This window comes from Dromiciops gliroides, chromosome 2 (assembly GCF_019393635.1).
Source record: "Dromiciops gliroides isolate mDroGli1 chromosome 2, mDroGli1.pri, whole genome shotgun sequence".
NCBI classification, from domain to species: Eukaryota; Metazoa; Chordata; class Mammalia; order Microbiotheria; family Microbiotheriidae; genus Dromiciops; species Dromiciops gliroides.
Window position 1 is genome coordinate 110,381,681 of NC_057862.1, and position 16,814 is coordinate 110,398,494.

At 48.7% G+C, this 16,814-nt stretch overlaps 1 protein-coding gene across 5 annotated transcripts in view; it reads right to left on the minus strand.

The window, feature by feature from the left end:
• Nucleotides 1–1,846: 1,846 nt before the first annotated feature.
• Nucleotides 1,847–16,814, minus strand: part of GBF1 (golgi brefeldin A resistant guanine nucleotide exchange factor 1) — a 119,485-nt gene continuing 104,517 nt past the window's right edge. For 3 of the 5 annotated variants that reach the window (XM_043983020.1, XM_043983023.1, XM_043983022.1), the window contains 23 exons: nt 15,956–16,158; nt 15,090–15,213; nt 14,632–14,757; nt 11,679–11,761; nt 10,784–11,020; nt 10,339–10,432; nt 9,739–9,915; nt 9,375–9,439; nt 9,157–9,280; nt 8,948–9,019; nt 8,760–8,854; nt 8,306–8,459; nt 7,638–7,863; nt 6,245–6,408; nt 5,832–6,078; nt 5,524–5,729; nt 5,106–5,256; nt 4,890–5,020; nt 4,603–4,704; nt 4,225–4,338; nt 3,759–3,939; nt 3,436–3,573; nt 1,847–2,815 (listed from right to left, as the gene is read on the minus strand). In XM_043983020.1, coding sequence (XP_043838955.1) covers nt 2,535–2,815; nt 3,436–3,573; nt 3,759–3,939; nt 4,225–4,338; nt 4,603–4,704; nt 4,890–5,020; nt 5,106–5,256; nt 5,524–5,729; nt 5,832–6,078; nt 6,245–6,408; nt 7,638–7,863; nt 8,306–8,459; nt 8,760–8,854; nt 8,948–9,019; nt 9,157–9,280; nt 9,375–9,439; nt 9,739–9,915; nt 10,339–10,432; nt 10,784–11,020; nt 11,679–11,761; nt 14,632–14,757; nt 15,090–15,213; nt 15,956–16,158 — 3,495 coding nt within the window. In that variant the 3' untranslated portion in view covers nt 1,847–2,534. The remainder of the gene's footprint in view (nt 2,816–3,435; nt 3,574–3,758; nt 3,940–4,224; nt 4,339–4,602; nt 4,705–4,889; nt 5,021–5,105; nt 5,257–5,523; nt 5,730–5,831; nt 6,079–6,244; nt 6,409–7,637; nt 7,864–8,305; nt 8,460–8,759; nt 8,855–8,947; nt 9,020–9,156; nt 9,281–9,374; nt 9,440–9,738; nt 9,916–10,338; nt 10,433–10,783; nt 11,021–11,678; nt 11,762–14,631; nt 14,758–15,089; nt 15,214–15,955; nt 16,159–16,814) is intronic. The other 2 variants (XM_043983024.1, XM_043983021.1) reach the window with 1 other exon arrangement.

Consider the following 16,814-nt stretch of genomic DNA (forward strand, 5'->3'; position numbering starts at 1 on the left):
CTAGCACGCGTAATAGGCCCTTAAAGAAATGCTTGATTGTTGGGGGAGGGGGCAAGAGCCCATTGTCCGAGAGAGGAATCCATCTCTCAGTGCCCAGGGGCAGCTTCTTCTTCTCCGGAGGAAAGTCGGACCAACCTATCCAGGGTCATGAGACTCAAGTTCAATAAAACTGTTACAAGTCTATAAAACCCGTCAGAAATCTATAACTTCGAGGCTTTGATATTTGCAATCGGCCTGCTAGGGATCAAAAGGCCAATCAATGGCAACAGAAAGGCCCAGTGTATTGGGCTGGAGCAGGGAGGTCACCCAGGACAAGAACCACTTCTTCGGGTTGCTTGGCCTGGCTGGCAACACAGATCTGGCCATTCCTCAGCCTCTATTGCTGGCTCTCCATGCAGATCTTTCTCCAGAGCTCAAATCTCATCATTCAGGCTCTGTCTCCCATCCATCCCTCTGGCATCACCTACCATCTACATAGTATTTTATCTTGTATGTGCAGTTATTTGCATGTTGTCTCCCCCATTAGAACGTGACCTCTTTTAGGTAAGGGATGGTGTTTTTGTCTGTCTTTGTATCCTCAGTGCTTAGCAGTGGCTGACATACAGTAAGCTTAATAAATGCTTGTGGATAGAATGCAGAGAGAAAAACCAGCTCAGGTCTTCAACTACTCAGTTCCCTATTCTTGTTGAACTCCTTAGAACTTGAGTTCTAAGGTTCTTATCATCATCTCCTTCTGGTAATTCCACATTTCCCCCCATCAACCCAGCCTGGGTCCCTGTTTTCTTTCCCTATGGTCAATTGAAGCATGAATGGTCAGAGGACCTTTAAGGCAAAAGGATGCTGGGCCTAGGAGGAGCCCAGCTAAAACTTTTCTAGGTGAGACTCTTAGCACCGCCAAGTTCTAGCTCTACGCTGCCACCTATATTTTATGGTCAACCTCCCAAAGGAGGATGTTCTGGGTATTCAGCGCTGTTGCTCCTTAGAAATGGCAATCAAGGGGAGGTGGCATCCCCAGGGTGATACAGCCATAACTGTGGGGCATGTTTCCTACATAGGGGTGCTAATGGGGGTATGGGGCAATAAAACAGGAAAATGGCAGAGAATAGTAAGAATGTGGCAGCAACTCCAGAGGTATTTGCCCCTCTGTCTTCTCTGGAGCCAGAGAGATAAATACTAGAAGTGAGCCCTTAATCTATGGCAGTGGGTATGGTGATGTGAAGCCCAGGCTAGGACTATAGGCATGAGGCTAGGACTTGGAGTGAGGAAGTCTTTGGGCACCTTTATCTGAGTACTACCTTGCCCCTTGATTTCCTTCTGCAAGGAGGTAAGTTGGAAGTCATAGGGTTGGCAAGCCACTAAACCTTTCTGGGCCTGTTTCCCTCCTCTATAGATGGAGGCGGGATATAGGACCTAAAGTTTCTTCATACTTGACATCTTATGATGCTATGACTTGGTTCCTAGGCCTAAGCTTTTGGACCCCTAGTGATAGTAGACTGCAAGGATGAAGGCCTAGTTCTGATAATGCCCTAGTTTCTCCTTAGAGCAGGGAGACTGTGGAAGAAGGGAGCATTTGGGAGCTGCAATTATTCACGAACTCTGTTCTAGCCTCGTGTCTCATTAGTTTTGGAGGGTGCCACTGGCCTGTGATGTGCCCTCCCCCCTCTCCAGGGTGGTTGGGCAAAGTGCCTGGTGGCCACAGAGCAGCAACCAATAAGATCAGTCCTTGAATCCAATTCCTTCCTAAGTCAGGGTGAGCACAGCAGTCTCCCCTTTTATTTCTTCTCTCCCTTCTCTATCAAGTCAGACCACATGCTCAGAAAAGGAAGTGTCGGGGAGTGAAGAAGCAGAAGGGGAAAGGGAGGCTGGGGTGTGGGTTTTATTACATTTATTACATTGTAAAAAGTCAATTGTTAACTTCTTCATATGTACATGCTCCTGTAGGCAATTCCCCTTGTTACCTCTGTCCCCTGGCCCTAATTAACCCCCCAAATTAACCCAACTCATTGATAAAGGAGGAAGAACTGGAGGAGGTAGCTCAGGGCTGATGGGGGTAGGAGAGGTCTGAGGAGGGAAGCAAAGTGCAACGTGGTTGGAGTATAGCTCTCAGAGCTAGGACCGAAGGATAAGGGGAACAAAGGGGCCCCTAATGCCAAGAAGCAACATGGGCAGGGCTGGTTGGCACTGATGCCCAGAAATCTCTCCCTCAGGATCAGCCCAGGACTCCTAAGAGACCAGAGCTAACCTGGGGTGGGCTCTGGGTGAGCCCCAAGTCGGATCTCTCAGCTCTCAGGGAGGCCTCCCAGAAATGGTAGCAGAAGACAAAGACAGTCCCTTCTCTCTGGATGGTGTCTTTAGGAAGTGCTGCCCTCATTCCCTTCGGTAATTTCTCAATTTGGCTCCAATGAGAGCAGCAGCAGTGGCTGGGCTGGGCCCAGGGGAGGCATCAACATAGTGTGCAACCAGAAGAGGGAGAGGGTGAGAAGCCCTCAGTGGTGTGACAGGAGGGATAGGCCCAGTCTTCCCAACCACCTGTCTTAGTTGACTTCAGAAGTGGGCATTGGGTCAGTGGGGCGAGGGGCCGCTAGCAGAGGCACAGGTGACGTAGCCTCAATCAGGGCTGGATTTAGAATGATAGGCAATGTCATGGGTGGCACGCCCACCTGCAGTGGGGAGGCCAGGGGCTGCAGGATCAGGGGGGGCTGGGCCAAGGGTACAGGCCCATCTGTGCTGGGACTGAGCTTGCTGGGTGTCAAGACTGTAGAAGAACCAGAACAACCACTGGCAGCTGCTCCAGAGATGTCGGGCTTCTCTGGGTCTGTGGGAGGAAAATGTAACAATATTCAGATCCCACTTTGGACACACTCCTCAAACTTCCCTCCCTGGCTTCTGGACTGGGTAGCCCTGCCTCAGCCCAGACAAGCGAGAATCTACCCTACTGAAGTGAAGAAGATTCAACGACTTCCTGCGATCAGCTCTTCCTAGGTCTAACCATCGACATCTAGGCTTTATCCCTACTTTTCCACCTTGAGTTCTATAACAATTAAAAAAAGAAAAGCCCAAATGATATAGTCCTCCTGGTTTACTGATGCCTCCCCAAGTCCTCCCATTCCTCTTGGGTACAGAAGGTCAGCACGACTTCTCTGCTGGCTGATACAGTACACAGTTTTCTGATCTCAGAGAGATCAGATTTCACATCCAGCCCCAGATGCTAATCCTAGGCAGGTCACTTAACCTGTCTCCCTCAGTTCCCTCAAATTTAAAATGGGGGATAATAATAGCACCTATCTCCCAGGGTGGTTGTGAGGCTCAAATGAGAATATCTGTAAAGGACTTAGCATGGTGCCTGGCACATAGTGGGTGCTTAATAAATGCTTGCTCTCTTCCCCCTTTCCCCACATCCTTTAACATTTAGAAGTGCAGAAAATGGGGTCTCACCATAGGCCCCCAGTTCTGAGGGCATTTCTGGAGCATACATGTGGCTGGCCATCCTTGTGTCACTGGCAGCAGGAGTCAAATGGGCAGAGGCCAAGGACTTCTGGGAATATGGTTCAGTAGGCACCGCTGGCAGGGGATCTGGGGAAAGTTATAGTTCAGATGGTATCTTTTAGTGTTCTGTTAAGGAATAGTCTTGTCTCCTCCTAAGGGCCTGTGGACCACCACCAACCCAGGGCATTAAGCCCCATTCCATTTCTAGGCTCTTAGAGAGCCCTAGGGGTCCTCTGTGCTGAGCTGGGCCTTCCTTCCCCCAAGTCCCATACCAGGGATGACTGTCTGCTTGAAGAGTTCATCTCGCAGGTGGGGCAGGAAACAGTCAATACGCTCCCAGGTGATCTCCCAGAGGGCAGAGGAGCCACTTCCCCTTGTGTCTGCATTGTGGAAGATCTCTGCAGTATCCATCACTAGCAGCATGTTCTTCAATGATTCAGGGATGGCCTCAGACTGGGGAAGAGGTGTGTGTGTGTGTGTGTGTGTGTGAGAGAAACAGAACAGAGGGGAAAGAGACAGGAAGAGCATCCCTTAGACAAAGAAACTGGACACCACTTCCCAAATGTGGGAAAAAATTGTGAATTTACAGCTTAGAAAGGTAGGGGCAAAGTGGCTGAGTTTGGGGGTGGAGGAAGTGGAAGGAGCCAAACTGAGGATATGTCAGGGATGAGGTTCAGTGGGGAGAGGCCAAGCTGAATGGTGAGGGAGCACAGCTTGGGGAGCTATAGGGGACCATACCAGTAGGTCGCTGGAACCTGCATGCATATACTTGTCCATGAAATCCAGGATGGTCAGCCAGAGTGCAGCAAAAGTTGGAAGTGACAGCAGAGGGGACAGGTGCTGCAGGAACACCTGTGGCCCACCAGTGGCTTATCAGATGATTGAAGATAGCATCTGCATCCCTGGTTCCAGGGATGGGAAGACTCTCCTTCTAGCCTGTTTCCCCTCTAGACCTTTGACTTGGGTAACTCCTCTAGGGCTCAGGATTCTTCTGGGCCTTCAGATTCTACAGGGTACTGGGAGCTACTGTTTTCCCTGCCTGCCCCATCTGCCACAGGCTGCTGTTTGGACAATAGCTGCAAGTGTGGGGAGAGGGTCTGGTGCAGGTGATCATACCTTGGAGAGCAGTGTGGAAGCTCTCATCCGTGTCTCCTCCATTCCACCCACATCTGCAGGGCTGATGTTCTCCAGAAGCTTAGTCAGCAGAGGAAACAGCACCTGATGGTCAATCACCCCACATCCCACCCCCGGTAAGGTCAGTGGTAAGTTTGACTCCCAAAGAGCTGGGACAATGGCGGAGGAAGGCAAAGGGAGGGAAGCATCATGGGGGTAGGCTGGGATCTAAGATGAATACTTGGCTAGGAGGCCTCGAGCTGCCCAGGCTTTTCTCTCCACTCCATTACCTTATTAAAACAGGACTCCCATTCCAGGGCATCGAGCTTCTGCAGGTCATGTACCAAGAGTGCCCTCTGCAGATACGTGAGCGCCTGCATCCGTACCTGACGCCGAGCATCACAGCAGAGCCAGGCGATACCTGAGCAGGGGTGGAACGGTCATGGTCACTGCTGGCATCCCAATTCACCTCCTCCGTCCCAGCCCCAATTTTCCTTGGGGATTACCCTGAAGTAATGGGCACCAGCAATGAGCCCAGAGGGTCCGGGAATCAGCCTCAATCTTCTTGCCCCCTGACTCCAAGTGACGCTGCTCCTCAGCCCAGGAGCTGTAAATAGTCGCTGCCCGTGTGTGCAGGGTATGCATCAAGTCCAGCAGCTGGAATCACAAAGGAAGGAGTTGTGAGCAGAATCCAAGGAACCCAGACTACTTCATCCCTCACTGCTTAAGACCTGGTCCCCTCAAGGACAATGTCTACCCCATCAATCATCCTATTCCTAAGACAACTCCGTTTTCCAATCCCTTTGCTTTAGGAGTCTGTCCCTCAGGCTCCCCTCTCAGCCAGAGCCTGCCTACCCTGGCCCCAGCTGGGTTCCCCAACAGCCAGGCACAGGGAGAAGAGGAAAGAAATGGTGCCATACTTACGTCCTGACTGACCTGTAAAGACACCGTGTGGTAGCTAGCAGGCACTCCCTCATCATCTTCATCATCGCTGTGTCCACCACGGGTCGTGTGTTGGCTGGAGGCCCGGGGCCGACGAAGCACCGAGCCATCCTTAGCCTTCTTCTTGAAGCGGTTCCCTTTGCTGTCATATTTGTGGCATTTGCTCCGTTTTTCCTGAGATTTGCATCCTGTGGAGGCCCAGGCCATATTTCTATATTCGTGTTAAATCCAGCCCTCCCCTCTCTCTCCTTTTCAGGAAGCTCCCTTTTCTCCTTCCTCCACCCACTTACCACCATTCAGACTGGCCTCCACAAAGATTCGGATGGTCTTGACGCAGAGCTCAAAATTGTCTGGTGTAATATGAGCAGCATCACGCACAATGAAAGACAGTGACTCCACACATTTCAGGAGGGACTTTGTGTCATGAGGTCCCAGATCCAACCCCACAGTAAGGCTGTACTGATTCACCAAAGGAGAAGGGCCCAGCCGGTTTGGTCCTGGTCCTGGCTTGGGACTATCTACGTCATCTTTCCCCACCTGTCCAGAATATGAATGTGGGTAGGAAGTTGGATGATGTTCCTGGCACAGAGCCCAGGAGACTGATTTGGCTCCACTTGTCCCTTTCACTGTGCCCCAAGAAAACCAGGAAACCACCCAGAGCAGGATGGGGAGTGCTACAGCCCCCTGCCCTGTGCTTTCTCACCACTAGCCAACCACTGTTGACCACGTCGGCATCAGTAGCTGAGCGGTGCATCTTGCCTGGTCTACCATGATCAGTATAGACCTCTGAGTCTGAGGTGTAGCCTCGGTCCAGGCTGACATCACTGGGGTGGTAGGAGGAGGAGAGTTCACTGTCTGACTGAGCACCTGAGCCAAGTGAGAATACGGGCAGAGTCAGGGTGGGGATGAGAGTATGGATGGAGATGTTGGAAAAAAATACTAAAGGACATGCTCATCTCCCATGAAGGAAAGGATTCTCCTCTATCTGTGTTAGCTTAGGTAGTCTTGTCACCAGAAGACAAAAGTATAGACAGGACAACCTTTATTCTAGTCATTCTTGGGTCAACAGAACTCAGGCTCCTGTTGACAAAGGTTACCAACGGAGGGATTGAAAGATAGTTGGTTTCCAGTGTGAGAATCAGGGTGCCACCCCCTGCTGAGAAAGACATTGTGAGAACCAGGGCGACACCCCCTGAAAACAAAGCATGTGACTAGCATCCGGAAGCTGCCTGGTGTCCAGAAGTTATGTCTATTCATAGACCGCCTGTAAGTCATGTCAATCAATGGACCAGCCAATTAGCTTGGAGCTGTGTGTGTGGGCCGCCCCTCTTTTAGTCCTGCAGGAAGCTTCCGCTGAATGGGTGGAGGATTGCTCTCTTTTGTTGGGGAGGTGGTGTGTGGTGGCAGGGGCAGGCAGAATAGACAGATCTCCTCACTTTCAGAACTTTACGTGTTCTCTTTGGAAGCATGGATAGCTAAATGAAGGCAGCTTTCTCTCTCTCTATTTGCTAACCCCTAATATACTTTAATAAATGCTTAAAAGCCTAAATTGTTGCTGAATTTATCAGTAAACTTAAGCTAGTTCTCCGACCCCACACAGGGGGCGGGGGCAGACAAGGTGATCACACATTAGATTTTAAACATCACAACAGAAAGTCATATCATTCCTTGATACGTGGCAGCCGAGTGATGTAGTAGATAGATAATCAGACTTAGAGAGTCAGGAAGACTTGAGTTCAAATCTTGCTTTAGACTGTTACTAGCAGTGACCATGGGCAAGACTCTTAACCTCTCTGAGCCTCAGTTTCCTCATCTGTAATATAAGGGGCTGGAATGGATAGCCTCCCAGGTTATTCTTCCAGCTCTGAATCTATATTGATTTTTCCACTATTCTCTGTGCTCGTACTGGGGCTTAACCCATGGGCACTGGGGAGTTGACAGCAGTGTTGGAGGCTAGCAGATGCAAGTATTTAATTTGCTTAATGCAATCTCTGAGCTTTCTTTTTTACAGTTTTTCTTTAACCCATGGAAGACTGCAAGAGTAGAAAGACAGCTGCTTATCTGGTAGGTGTCAGGTTTCCCTGGAGAAGGCTCACCAGTATCAGTGGCATCTGCCCTGGCTGTGGCCTGCAGAGATGGGGGAGGCTTCACCCCTGAGCCGATGCACTCCAGCAGGGTAAAGAGTGTGGCCCAGTCATCCCCAGAGTGGATGTTAGCTGCATTGGTCTTGAGCAACTCATGGAGCCCATAGGCAACTTGGTGGCTGACACGAGACAGCACACTTGGCTTCATCAGTAGTAGGATACGAAGGGACAGCAGCACCTGGAATGGTAGGAAGTGAGCACAGAACTCGCCCTCACACTCTACTTCCCTGTTTGCCTCGCCCATCCTGGGGACAGAATATGATAATGGTTTGCCCATAGCAGTAAACCTTATTCCTCTGGCCTTTTGTGGTCAGAAAACGAGGATTCTAGTCCAAGTGCCAAGTCTTGTGCCAAGAGGCACACCGGGTGGTTAGGATGCCAAGGGCCATCCCCATGACTAAGGGCATTCCAGACATCTTTCCTCCCACCACTCCTAGCTGGGAATTCTTGCCAGGGGTTCTCTCATGACATTTAGGCAGCAGTTTATGCTTCCATCATCTTTAAGCCCCTTGAAGTATGGCATGGAGTGTAGTCTCTGCTACAAACAGTTCCATGGGTAACACTTGGCCTTTGGTCCACCTCCTTTACCCCTGTCTTCCAGATGGCTAAGATCCCATCACCTGGCCACTGATTTCTTCTCTCCTTAGCAACCGTATGGCTAGGCGCAGTAGCCCCACCACAGCCCGCTCCACCAGGAAGCAGAAATCCAGTGCCTGGACACAGAGGTGGTACAGATGATCGCGTACTGTCTGCCATACACAGCCCACACGGTCCCTATGTGTCAAGAAGAAGGGGAAAGGGAAGAAAGCTAGTGAGCCAAGGAACAGGGGCCATTTTGGGCACTAGGTCTCCCTCCAGTGCCCAAATCCTACACGAATACCTTTAGCATCCTTTGGTATTGATGTACTATAAAGCCCTGTTGCTCTGGTAGAGTTAGGAAAGCAATAGGCCCTCCTGCTTGTATAGGTCCTGCTGTTCTCTCAGTACTAGCTCCAAGCCCAGGGGGTTTGCACAAAGGAGCCCAGGCCTGCAGGATCCTGAACTGTAGCCATGATTCAAACCTCCTTTTCTCACCTGTTCTCCAGCACAATCCGAAGAAGCATTTCCAGGCAGAATGCGGCATCTTCCTCATCATAAGTCTCCTCATCTGGTGTCACTGATATCAGAGCCTAGAAGGGAGAAGGAGACAATGTGCTGCTACCACCTCACCATCACCTGGTCAACTCCTGTCTAGCTCCTCCCACTGTCCTTCTGCCTCATACCTTCATTAACTCTTGTAAGGACTCCAGCTGGAGGAACTTGCTTTCTGTGATCATCTTCTCTGGGTCACATTGCTACAGTAGAAGGAGGAGGGAATCAGTGGCCTGAGTTGGAGTGAGGAGAAAAATCCCACAAAGCCAAAGTCCTACCCTGTCGGAAGTTGAGACCTGATCACTGGAAACAATAGTGGGGAGAGAGCTGGGATAGGTACCTTGATACAGTCCAGGGCCATGCGCTTGGCTTCTTGGTTCTCAGTGGATGGACCTCGCATGCTGGATTGCTCAGGACCACTGAGAGTCAACCAGCTCACAAAGCTCAGCACAGTTGACTCTCCTCTGTAGAGGGATGGAGAGATGGGACATATTCAGGTTAAACCCAAATTCTTGGATACTCCCTCCCCATGGTCCAGAGGTTCCGGCCTACCCTCACCGGTTGGATGGTGTTTCCTCCCGCTGCAGAGAGATCTTGCCATTGGGATCCACAAAGTCTTCCACCTAGGAAAGCCAGACTTTCTTAACATGACCCTTATTTATTACCCATTCCCAGCCCTAGCTCTCTAGTTTTATTCCTAACAGACACTTGTACTACTATTCTACCGAACAACTGACTTCCAATGCCTCTGCCAGATGTCCTTCTGGGGAATATTATATCCTGATGGTCCCTTGAAACCAAAACCTACTAGACAACAACCAGGTCAATGCAAGGCATTGGTCCTAAGCTCTGCCTCTTCCAAGTCTAAGTTTCCCCCCAAATTGCAGTTAGTGCTCAACGTTTGCCCTCTAACCACTGTTACCTCTACCATGGCCTTGGGCAGGAGTTGGGCTCGGAACAGCTGCAGCATGGCCTCCATGATGTTCTTCCAGCCCTCTCGAAGGATGTCGCCATGGCGATGGGCCAAATGGAAAACGGTCTTGGCTGCAATGTGAGCTTTGGGGTTGCTCCCAAACACAGTGGGCAGGTTCTCAATGGACTGAAGAAGCAGAGAAAATGAAGTCTAGGGCCTAGCTAAAGTCTAGGGAATGTCTTAGGGCCTCACCTTCTAACTTCTCCTCTGGGTCCTCACATTAGCTCTGACTTGACCTGTTTCATGATACTGGAAAAACCCCAGGGTATTCAAAGTCCTCTGGTCCACTCTTTCCCCCCTCCCCCAATCTCCATTTAAGTAACAATGCTCCAACCCCCCACTTCCAGAATATGCTGGCCATGGAGGGCCACAAGCCCCAGAAGACCTTGTAGTGAATAGTGAAGGATGGGGCTACTATGGGCATAATGCTGAATGAAGTACACAACTTCAATGGAACCCCGGTTATTGTTTGGGTATCTATGGTGTCTGCTACCATGGGGCAGCAGATTCAGGCAGTGCCCTTGATGCCTTCCTGCAACCCTTACTCACCTCACTACTGAGGGCTGTAAATTTGCACAAAGAGATGATGAGATTGTCAAAGACATCACTCAGGCCATAGTGGGCAGAGATCATGGCACATTTCCTGCAAAACCCCATCCCCCACCCCAGGAACAGAGTCACTGGAAAGGCCAGCTGCACTTCCAAGTACCATGGAAGATCTTTCTCAGTGTTCTCCCCTGATGATAACTTTCCCACATTGGTGCAACCTGCAAGGTGGGTTCCCCCAAACCTCAACTTCTCCCCAAAGGAATTACTGCTCTGGAAAGATGTAACTGACTTTCCAGTAGAGTAAAAGAGGTCAGAAGTTCCCAGGCATGGGCTCAGAAGTAGCTGAAAGTGACCTATCCAAGGGAAAATCAAGGTGAGGACAGTTGGGGAATGGGTGTTATCAAGAGAGTGGGAAGGATTTCAGGGACAAGACAAGCTGAGTTACCTGAAGCCTGAAATGGCCTTCTGGATGATTGTTTCTTCTAGGCTCTTATCAAAGACATAGGAGAGGGCAGCAATGGTAGGGCCCCAGGTCATGGTAAAAAGGTCATGATCATAGCTGCCAGCAGGTACCAGCAAGAATATGCCTTCAGGGGTTGCACCTCGATGTAGTAGGACATTCCACACATAGTTCTCCCTCACCAGACCAGTCTGTTCTTCAGGCATCACAATCTCATCGTTCCTATAATCCAGTGGGGGATGAGTACAATGACAGGATCAAGATGGCACATCTGCCCATAGATCCAGCATCTCCAGGTGATTCAAGGGAATCTTCCCCTCCCAGCTCCATCTCAGACCAGCACACCCATCATAATACAGCTTGTCTGACTGATCACTGCTGAGACACTGGATAGGAAGGAAAAGAGGTTTCCCCCACAATCTCTTTTATTTCATGACTTTGAAGTCCTTTTCCTCCTGGGTCTCAGGCCTAATAGTTTCTAGACTTCACTATTATACCAGAAACCTTTCTAGGGAGCCAGAAGAAACCCAACTATTAGAGAAGAGCTCTCTACTTCCTCTTATTTACAAGCAGCCGCCTGGATCAAGAAGTCATCAATTAGACCTAATTCTGACCCAGGTCCCCACCTCGGGCTTGCTGGCCTTCTCTGTAGGCTGTCTATGGGTCATCAGGAGATCCCTTTAAGAGGAACAATTAGGATCCTTCAGCCTTTGCAGTCCTAGAAGGTTTCACCCAAGGAAGGGAAGTGTTGGCAGAGAACTAGTTTTCATCTAGGGGATGACTCATACACTGTACGAGAGACCAAGGGGAAGAGATGGGGATGGGGATGGATTTTCTCATTTCAAAAAAGTGAACCCCTCACTCCTCATTAAAAACTCACTTGATAGCATGATACATGTCCTCTAGGATGTCCTGCTCGAAGTCTTTTCCTCCATTCACGCCCTTCAGGTTTTTTCGGAACTCCTAGGAACAGTTCAATGAGCTTGTTGTCCCCTTGTTCCCAAGGTGAGGACCTCCTCCCCCCTCTGCTCCAGGTACTTCCAGGCCCTAGCAGGGCTGCTCAATACAGAAAGAGTTTGGAAAACAGCTCCCTCTTTCCACCCTTTCTCACATTCTTGACTTTCTCAACTCCGAGGACTTCCTTCTTCACCCCACTTCTGTCACATAGCAGCATAGGATTTCACCATTTCTTTAGAATTGCAAATCAGAACCTTGGAATGATAGTCTCCTTTCCTCCTACCTCTCCCACCTTCCATCATTAATTTTCTTCTTTACCTTTACGGTGACTTTTGGTCCCTTGTCCCCATTCTCCAAGTCCATTTCCTTGATTTTGGCTTCACTTTTTCACTTGCATGACTAGCCTTAACCCCATGGTTAGCCACATAAATGTGCCATTAACTAGAATCCTAGAATCCCTTGTTCTGGTGACCATCTACTGTTGCTAACTCCTCTTCCTCCTTCCCCTCCCCATCATCACCACCACCACTAGTACTTACACAGCACTTTAAGGTCTGCAAAGTTCTTTATAAATATAATTTAATTTTATCCTTTTAACCACCCTGAGAGATAGATAAAAGTATTATCCTCATTTTACAGATGAAGAAACTGAGGCACAAAAAGGTTAAGTGACTTGCCCAGGATCACATAGCCCGTAAGTATCTGAGTCTGAGCTCAGGTCCACTATCCACTGCACCACCAGCTGCCTGAACCGTCATGCCTGGGATAGCCCCACTATTTGATTTCTCTGATTAAGCTCCAGGGCTGTTCAATGCTGCTGAAGGCAAATCACACATCTGAGCTGTGAAGATCATGAAACTGAGCTGCCTTCACTTCCAAATTTGTTATATATACTTCAATTGGGCCACTGCTGGTGATTGACAATTTTTCTGTTCTACCCATCTCAACTCCTTATCTTATTCTATACAGCATTCCCAATCCTAAAAAATATTTCTTGTGTACCTTAGAGCCAATTCTGGGACCATCCTATCTCCTACCATTCACTACCATGTTTCTTACAAAAGCTCTCTAGCTCTGTTCCCACCACTCTACCAGACCTCATTTTTCAAAGACCACCGATGACTTGACTTGCCAAATGCAATGGTATTTTTAAAGTTCGCATTCTCCTTGACCCCTCTAGCATCTTATACTATTGCCATTTCCTACCAATTGCATAGCATTCCTACCCCTCACCACTCCCACCCTCCCCAGCTTCCCTATCCTGGTTTTATTCCCACCTTGATAGCTGCTCCTCTCTCTCCTCCATCGGCTCTTCATCCTTTACACAATCCCTTTACCTGGATGTTCTTCCAGGGTTTATTCTTGTCTCTCTAGACTCTTTGCCTTAGCAATCTTGTCCAATAAGGTTCAATCATTACTTTTATGCAGTTGGCTTCCAACTCGACATCTTCAGTCCTGACATCTCTTATTAACTCCAGTCCCTTATCTCCAACTTTATCTGGGTATCTCACTAGCACCTCAAATTCATCATATCAAAAACTAAGCTTAACTTCTTTTCCCCTAAATCTGTTCTTCTGCCTGACTTCACTGTTTCTGGCTATGACACCACTATTCACTGTTTCCCATGTTTGTAGCCTTGAGGCCACATTTGATTCTTCTTTCTCCTTTACCTCTCATATTCCATCAGTGATCAAATCCTGATAAATGCATTTCTGAAACACGTCTTCTATCTGTCCCTTAATCTTTATTCTTTTTTTGTTTTGTTTTGGTTTTGGAGGCAATTGGGGTTAAGTGACTTGCCCAAGGTCACACAGCTAGTAAGTGTCAAGTGTCTGAGGCTGGATTTGAACTCAGGTCTTCCTGACTCCAGGGCCAGTGCTCTATCCACTGTGCCACCTAGCTGCCCCTCCTAATCTTTATTCTTACTACCAGAGGCTCTCATTAACACAAGCCTGGATAGCTGTAATAACTTCCTGACTCAACTCCTTCCCGCTGTCAGAATCATCTTTCTTGTTCGCAGAGCTGGTCATCCCCTATGCTAAGCATCTGGTACTTTCACAGAATCCAAGGCCCTCTGGCTCCAGCCTACCCTTCTTTATTTCAAGATTCCTTCCCAACATGGACTGTGTGATGCAGTTGAAAGGAACTACTCTCTGTCCTTGCATACTTTGACTTCCTGTCTCTATGACCATGCTCACACCATCTCCTATGCCCAGAATGCTCTTCTTCCCTACTTCTACTCCTCAAACTGAATTGTACCCATCCTTTAAAAACCAAATTAAATGGTCTATCCTTCTGATCCCTCCAGGACAGTTATGATGAAACTCACAGGACACTTTGGTAACATACTTATCAAGTAATACTGTGTATTATAGCTATTTACATTTGGGTCATAATCTCCTACTAAGAGAATGTAAGCTCATTGAAGGTAAAGACTGTTTTAGCTAAACACAATAACTTTCAGATTCTTACAGGATGCTCTTTGTATGGAAGGTATTTAATAAGAGCTTGTTGAACAAAAGAAAAGCTGTAATACTTTCCATCTAACCCATTCAGGGGAGAAATTACTATGTCAGTGACCTCTAACTTGGACTGACCTCAGATGGGCTCTCTGTCACTACCCCATTCTAGATCAGGATCTCCATGCTTTCCCCCTTGTAATCCAGGAATCATTTTTTTTTTTTAATTTTTGTGGGGCAATGAGGGTTAAATGACTTGCCCAGGGTCACACAGCTAGGGTCAAGTGTCTGAGGCCAGATTTGAACTCAGGTCCTCCTGAATCCAGGGCCGGTGCTTTATCCACTGAGCCACCTAGCTGCCTCCCCCTTGTAATCCAATGCTGGGGTAATCCTGCCTAGGTAAGGAAACATACTTACCTCCAAGGTCATGGGTACATTCTGTTTGCGGACATTGTGGTTGTGCTGGTCAGTGTTGAGCATGATAACAGCATAGGCCAGGGCAAAGCAGGCATCACTATTTGCAAATGGGGAGCCATTACACTTCTGAAAAGCAGAAACCCCACAACTATCAGTGTCCAGGTCTCTGTCCTTTCTGCAGTTAACCTCTATATATCCCCTGACCTACTGGTTGATGCCTACATAGAAGCCAGTAAATGCCCAGGCAAAACATATAAAATCCCTGCCAACCCCTGGGTAGAAGACTGTTCCCCCTTTCCCATGGGGACTGTTAGTCATTGCCACCAGACTCTCAGCTTGTCTAGGAGATAGCAGTGACGGTGGGGTGGGGAGGTGTCAATGGTTTCTCAGTTACACTTGAAATCAGAAGCTTGTTTCCCTAAATCTTCTGTCCCCCACTCCTCAACAAACAAACCTACCATCCAGTGCTCTGTAAAGGCCTCCAGTAGCCTCTGAATGACTGGAGCTTCTCCTGGCAAGCGAAAAGCTTCCAAGTAGAGGCGGAGAGCTTCATCTAGTCGTAAGCCCTGGAAACTGAAGGTGCTGGATGGGGGGGAAAGGTGATGAAGTTAGTAAGCAGCTGACTGTAGAGCAAAAGATCTGCCTTTCCATTTGCCACAGGCCTTCTAACCTGCTCTCCTTCCAGGGTAGGTCATGGAAATGGAAACCATCGTATTAATAAGTGGATACTTCTAGCCCCAAAGTCCTGGTTCTTTGTATCTGCAGTCTTTCATCTCAAGGGCGTAGGTTCTTAACTTGGAGTCAGTAAGCTTCACTTTCCCCCCATGTTTTGATAACTGTGTTTCAATACCATTCCTTCCCCTTGCAATCCTACAGTATCTTATTTCATGCATTCAAAAGCCCTCTTCTGAGAAGGGCTTCAAAGTCTCGTCCAGACCGCCAGAGGGGCCCAGACACAAAAAGGTACAGAATCTCTGCTCTGGCGCTTTAAAATGATTCATATCCAATCTGAAGGCAAGGAACCCTCAACTTTTCACTTCCAAGTGAGGCCTCAGCAGAAAAAATAGCGTCTCTGGCCCATCCTGAACTTAAGACTGCACCCACAGACCCCACGTGACATAGCAAAGAGTGTGAGAAGTGCAGAGGGCACAGTCTGGCCCTTGAGCCCAAACCAAGCCACTGCCCCAAATGAGAAAGCTTCAGGTGAGGATCTGCCACTCATCCCCATAAGCTGAAGAGTGAGGTGGGGCATGTCAGCAACCTGTCTCAACCTAGGCCCAACTGCTACTCTCTGCCTAAGAGGCTGGGCTCACTATTCACTCACCCCACAAAGCTCTCCAGGAGGTCAAGGTGCTTGCGGTCACTCACAAACTCCCCAATCATCTTTTTGTCCAGTCGGGGGTTCTCTCGAAGCCACTGGGCAACTTCATTGTTGTCCATGGGAATAGTCAGAAGACCCTTCTCCTGTAGGAACTGAATCCCTTTCTTTGGTTTCTGGTTGAACTGTTCTGTGCCTGTGATCAGTAGCTGTGAGAAAAGGCTCAAGGCATTAGATCCCTTCTGTATCTAGACTGGATAGACTTTTTTTTGTTTTGTTTTGTTTTTGGTGAGGCAAGTTGGGGTTAAGTGACTTGCCTAGGGTCACATAGCTAGTAAGTGTAAAGTGTCTGAGGCCTAATTTGAACTCAGGTCCTCCTGAATCCAGGGCCAGTGCTCTATCCACTGTGCCACCTAGCTTCCCCAGCCTAGACAGACTTTATTTTATTTTATTTTGCAGGGCAATGAGGGTTAAGTGACTTGCCCAGAGTCACACAGCTAGTTAAGTGTCAAGTGTCTGAGGCTGGATTTGAACTCAGGTCTTCCTGAATCCAAGGCCAGTGCTTTATTTACTGTGCCACCTAGCTGCCCCCCTGGATAAATTTTTCTTTTTCTTTTTCTTTTTTTTATGGGGCAATGGGGTTAAGTGACTTGCCCAGGGTCACACAGCCAGTAAGTGTCAAGTGTCTGAGGCCGGATTTGAACTCAGGAACTCCTGAATCCAGGGCCGGTGCTTTATCCACTGCGCCACCTAGCTGCCCCCCCTGGATAGATTTTAAAGCCAGGTCAGGCTGTCTTCTTATTTCCTCATGGGGTCCATGTCCCTCAGTCAGCTAGTACCCCATCTTCCCAGGACAGAAAGCTCC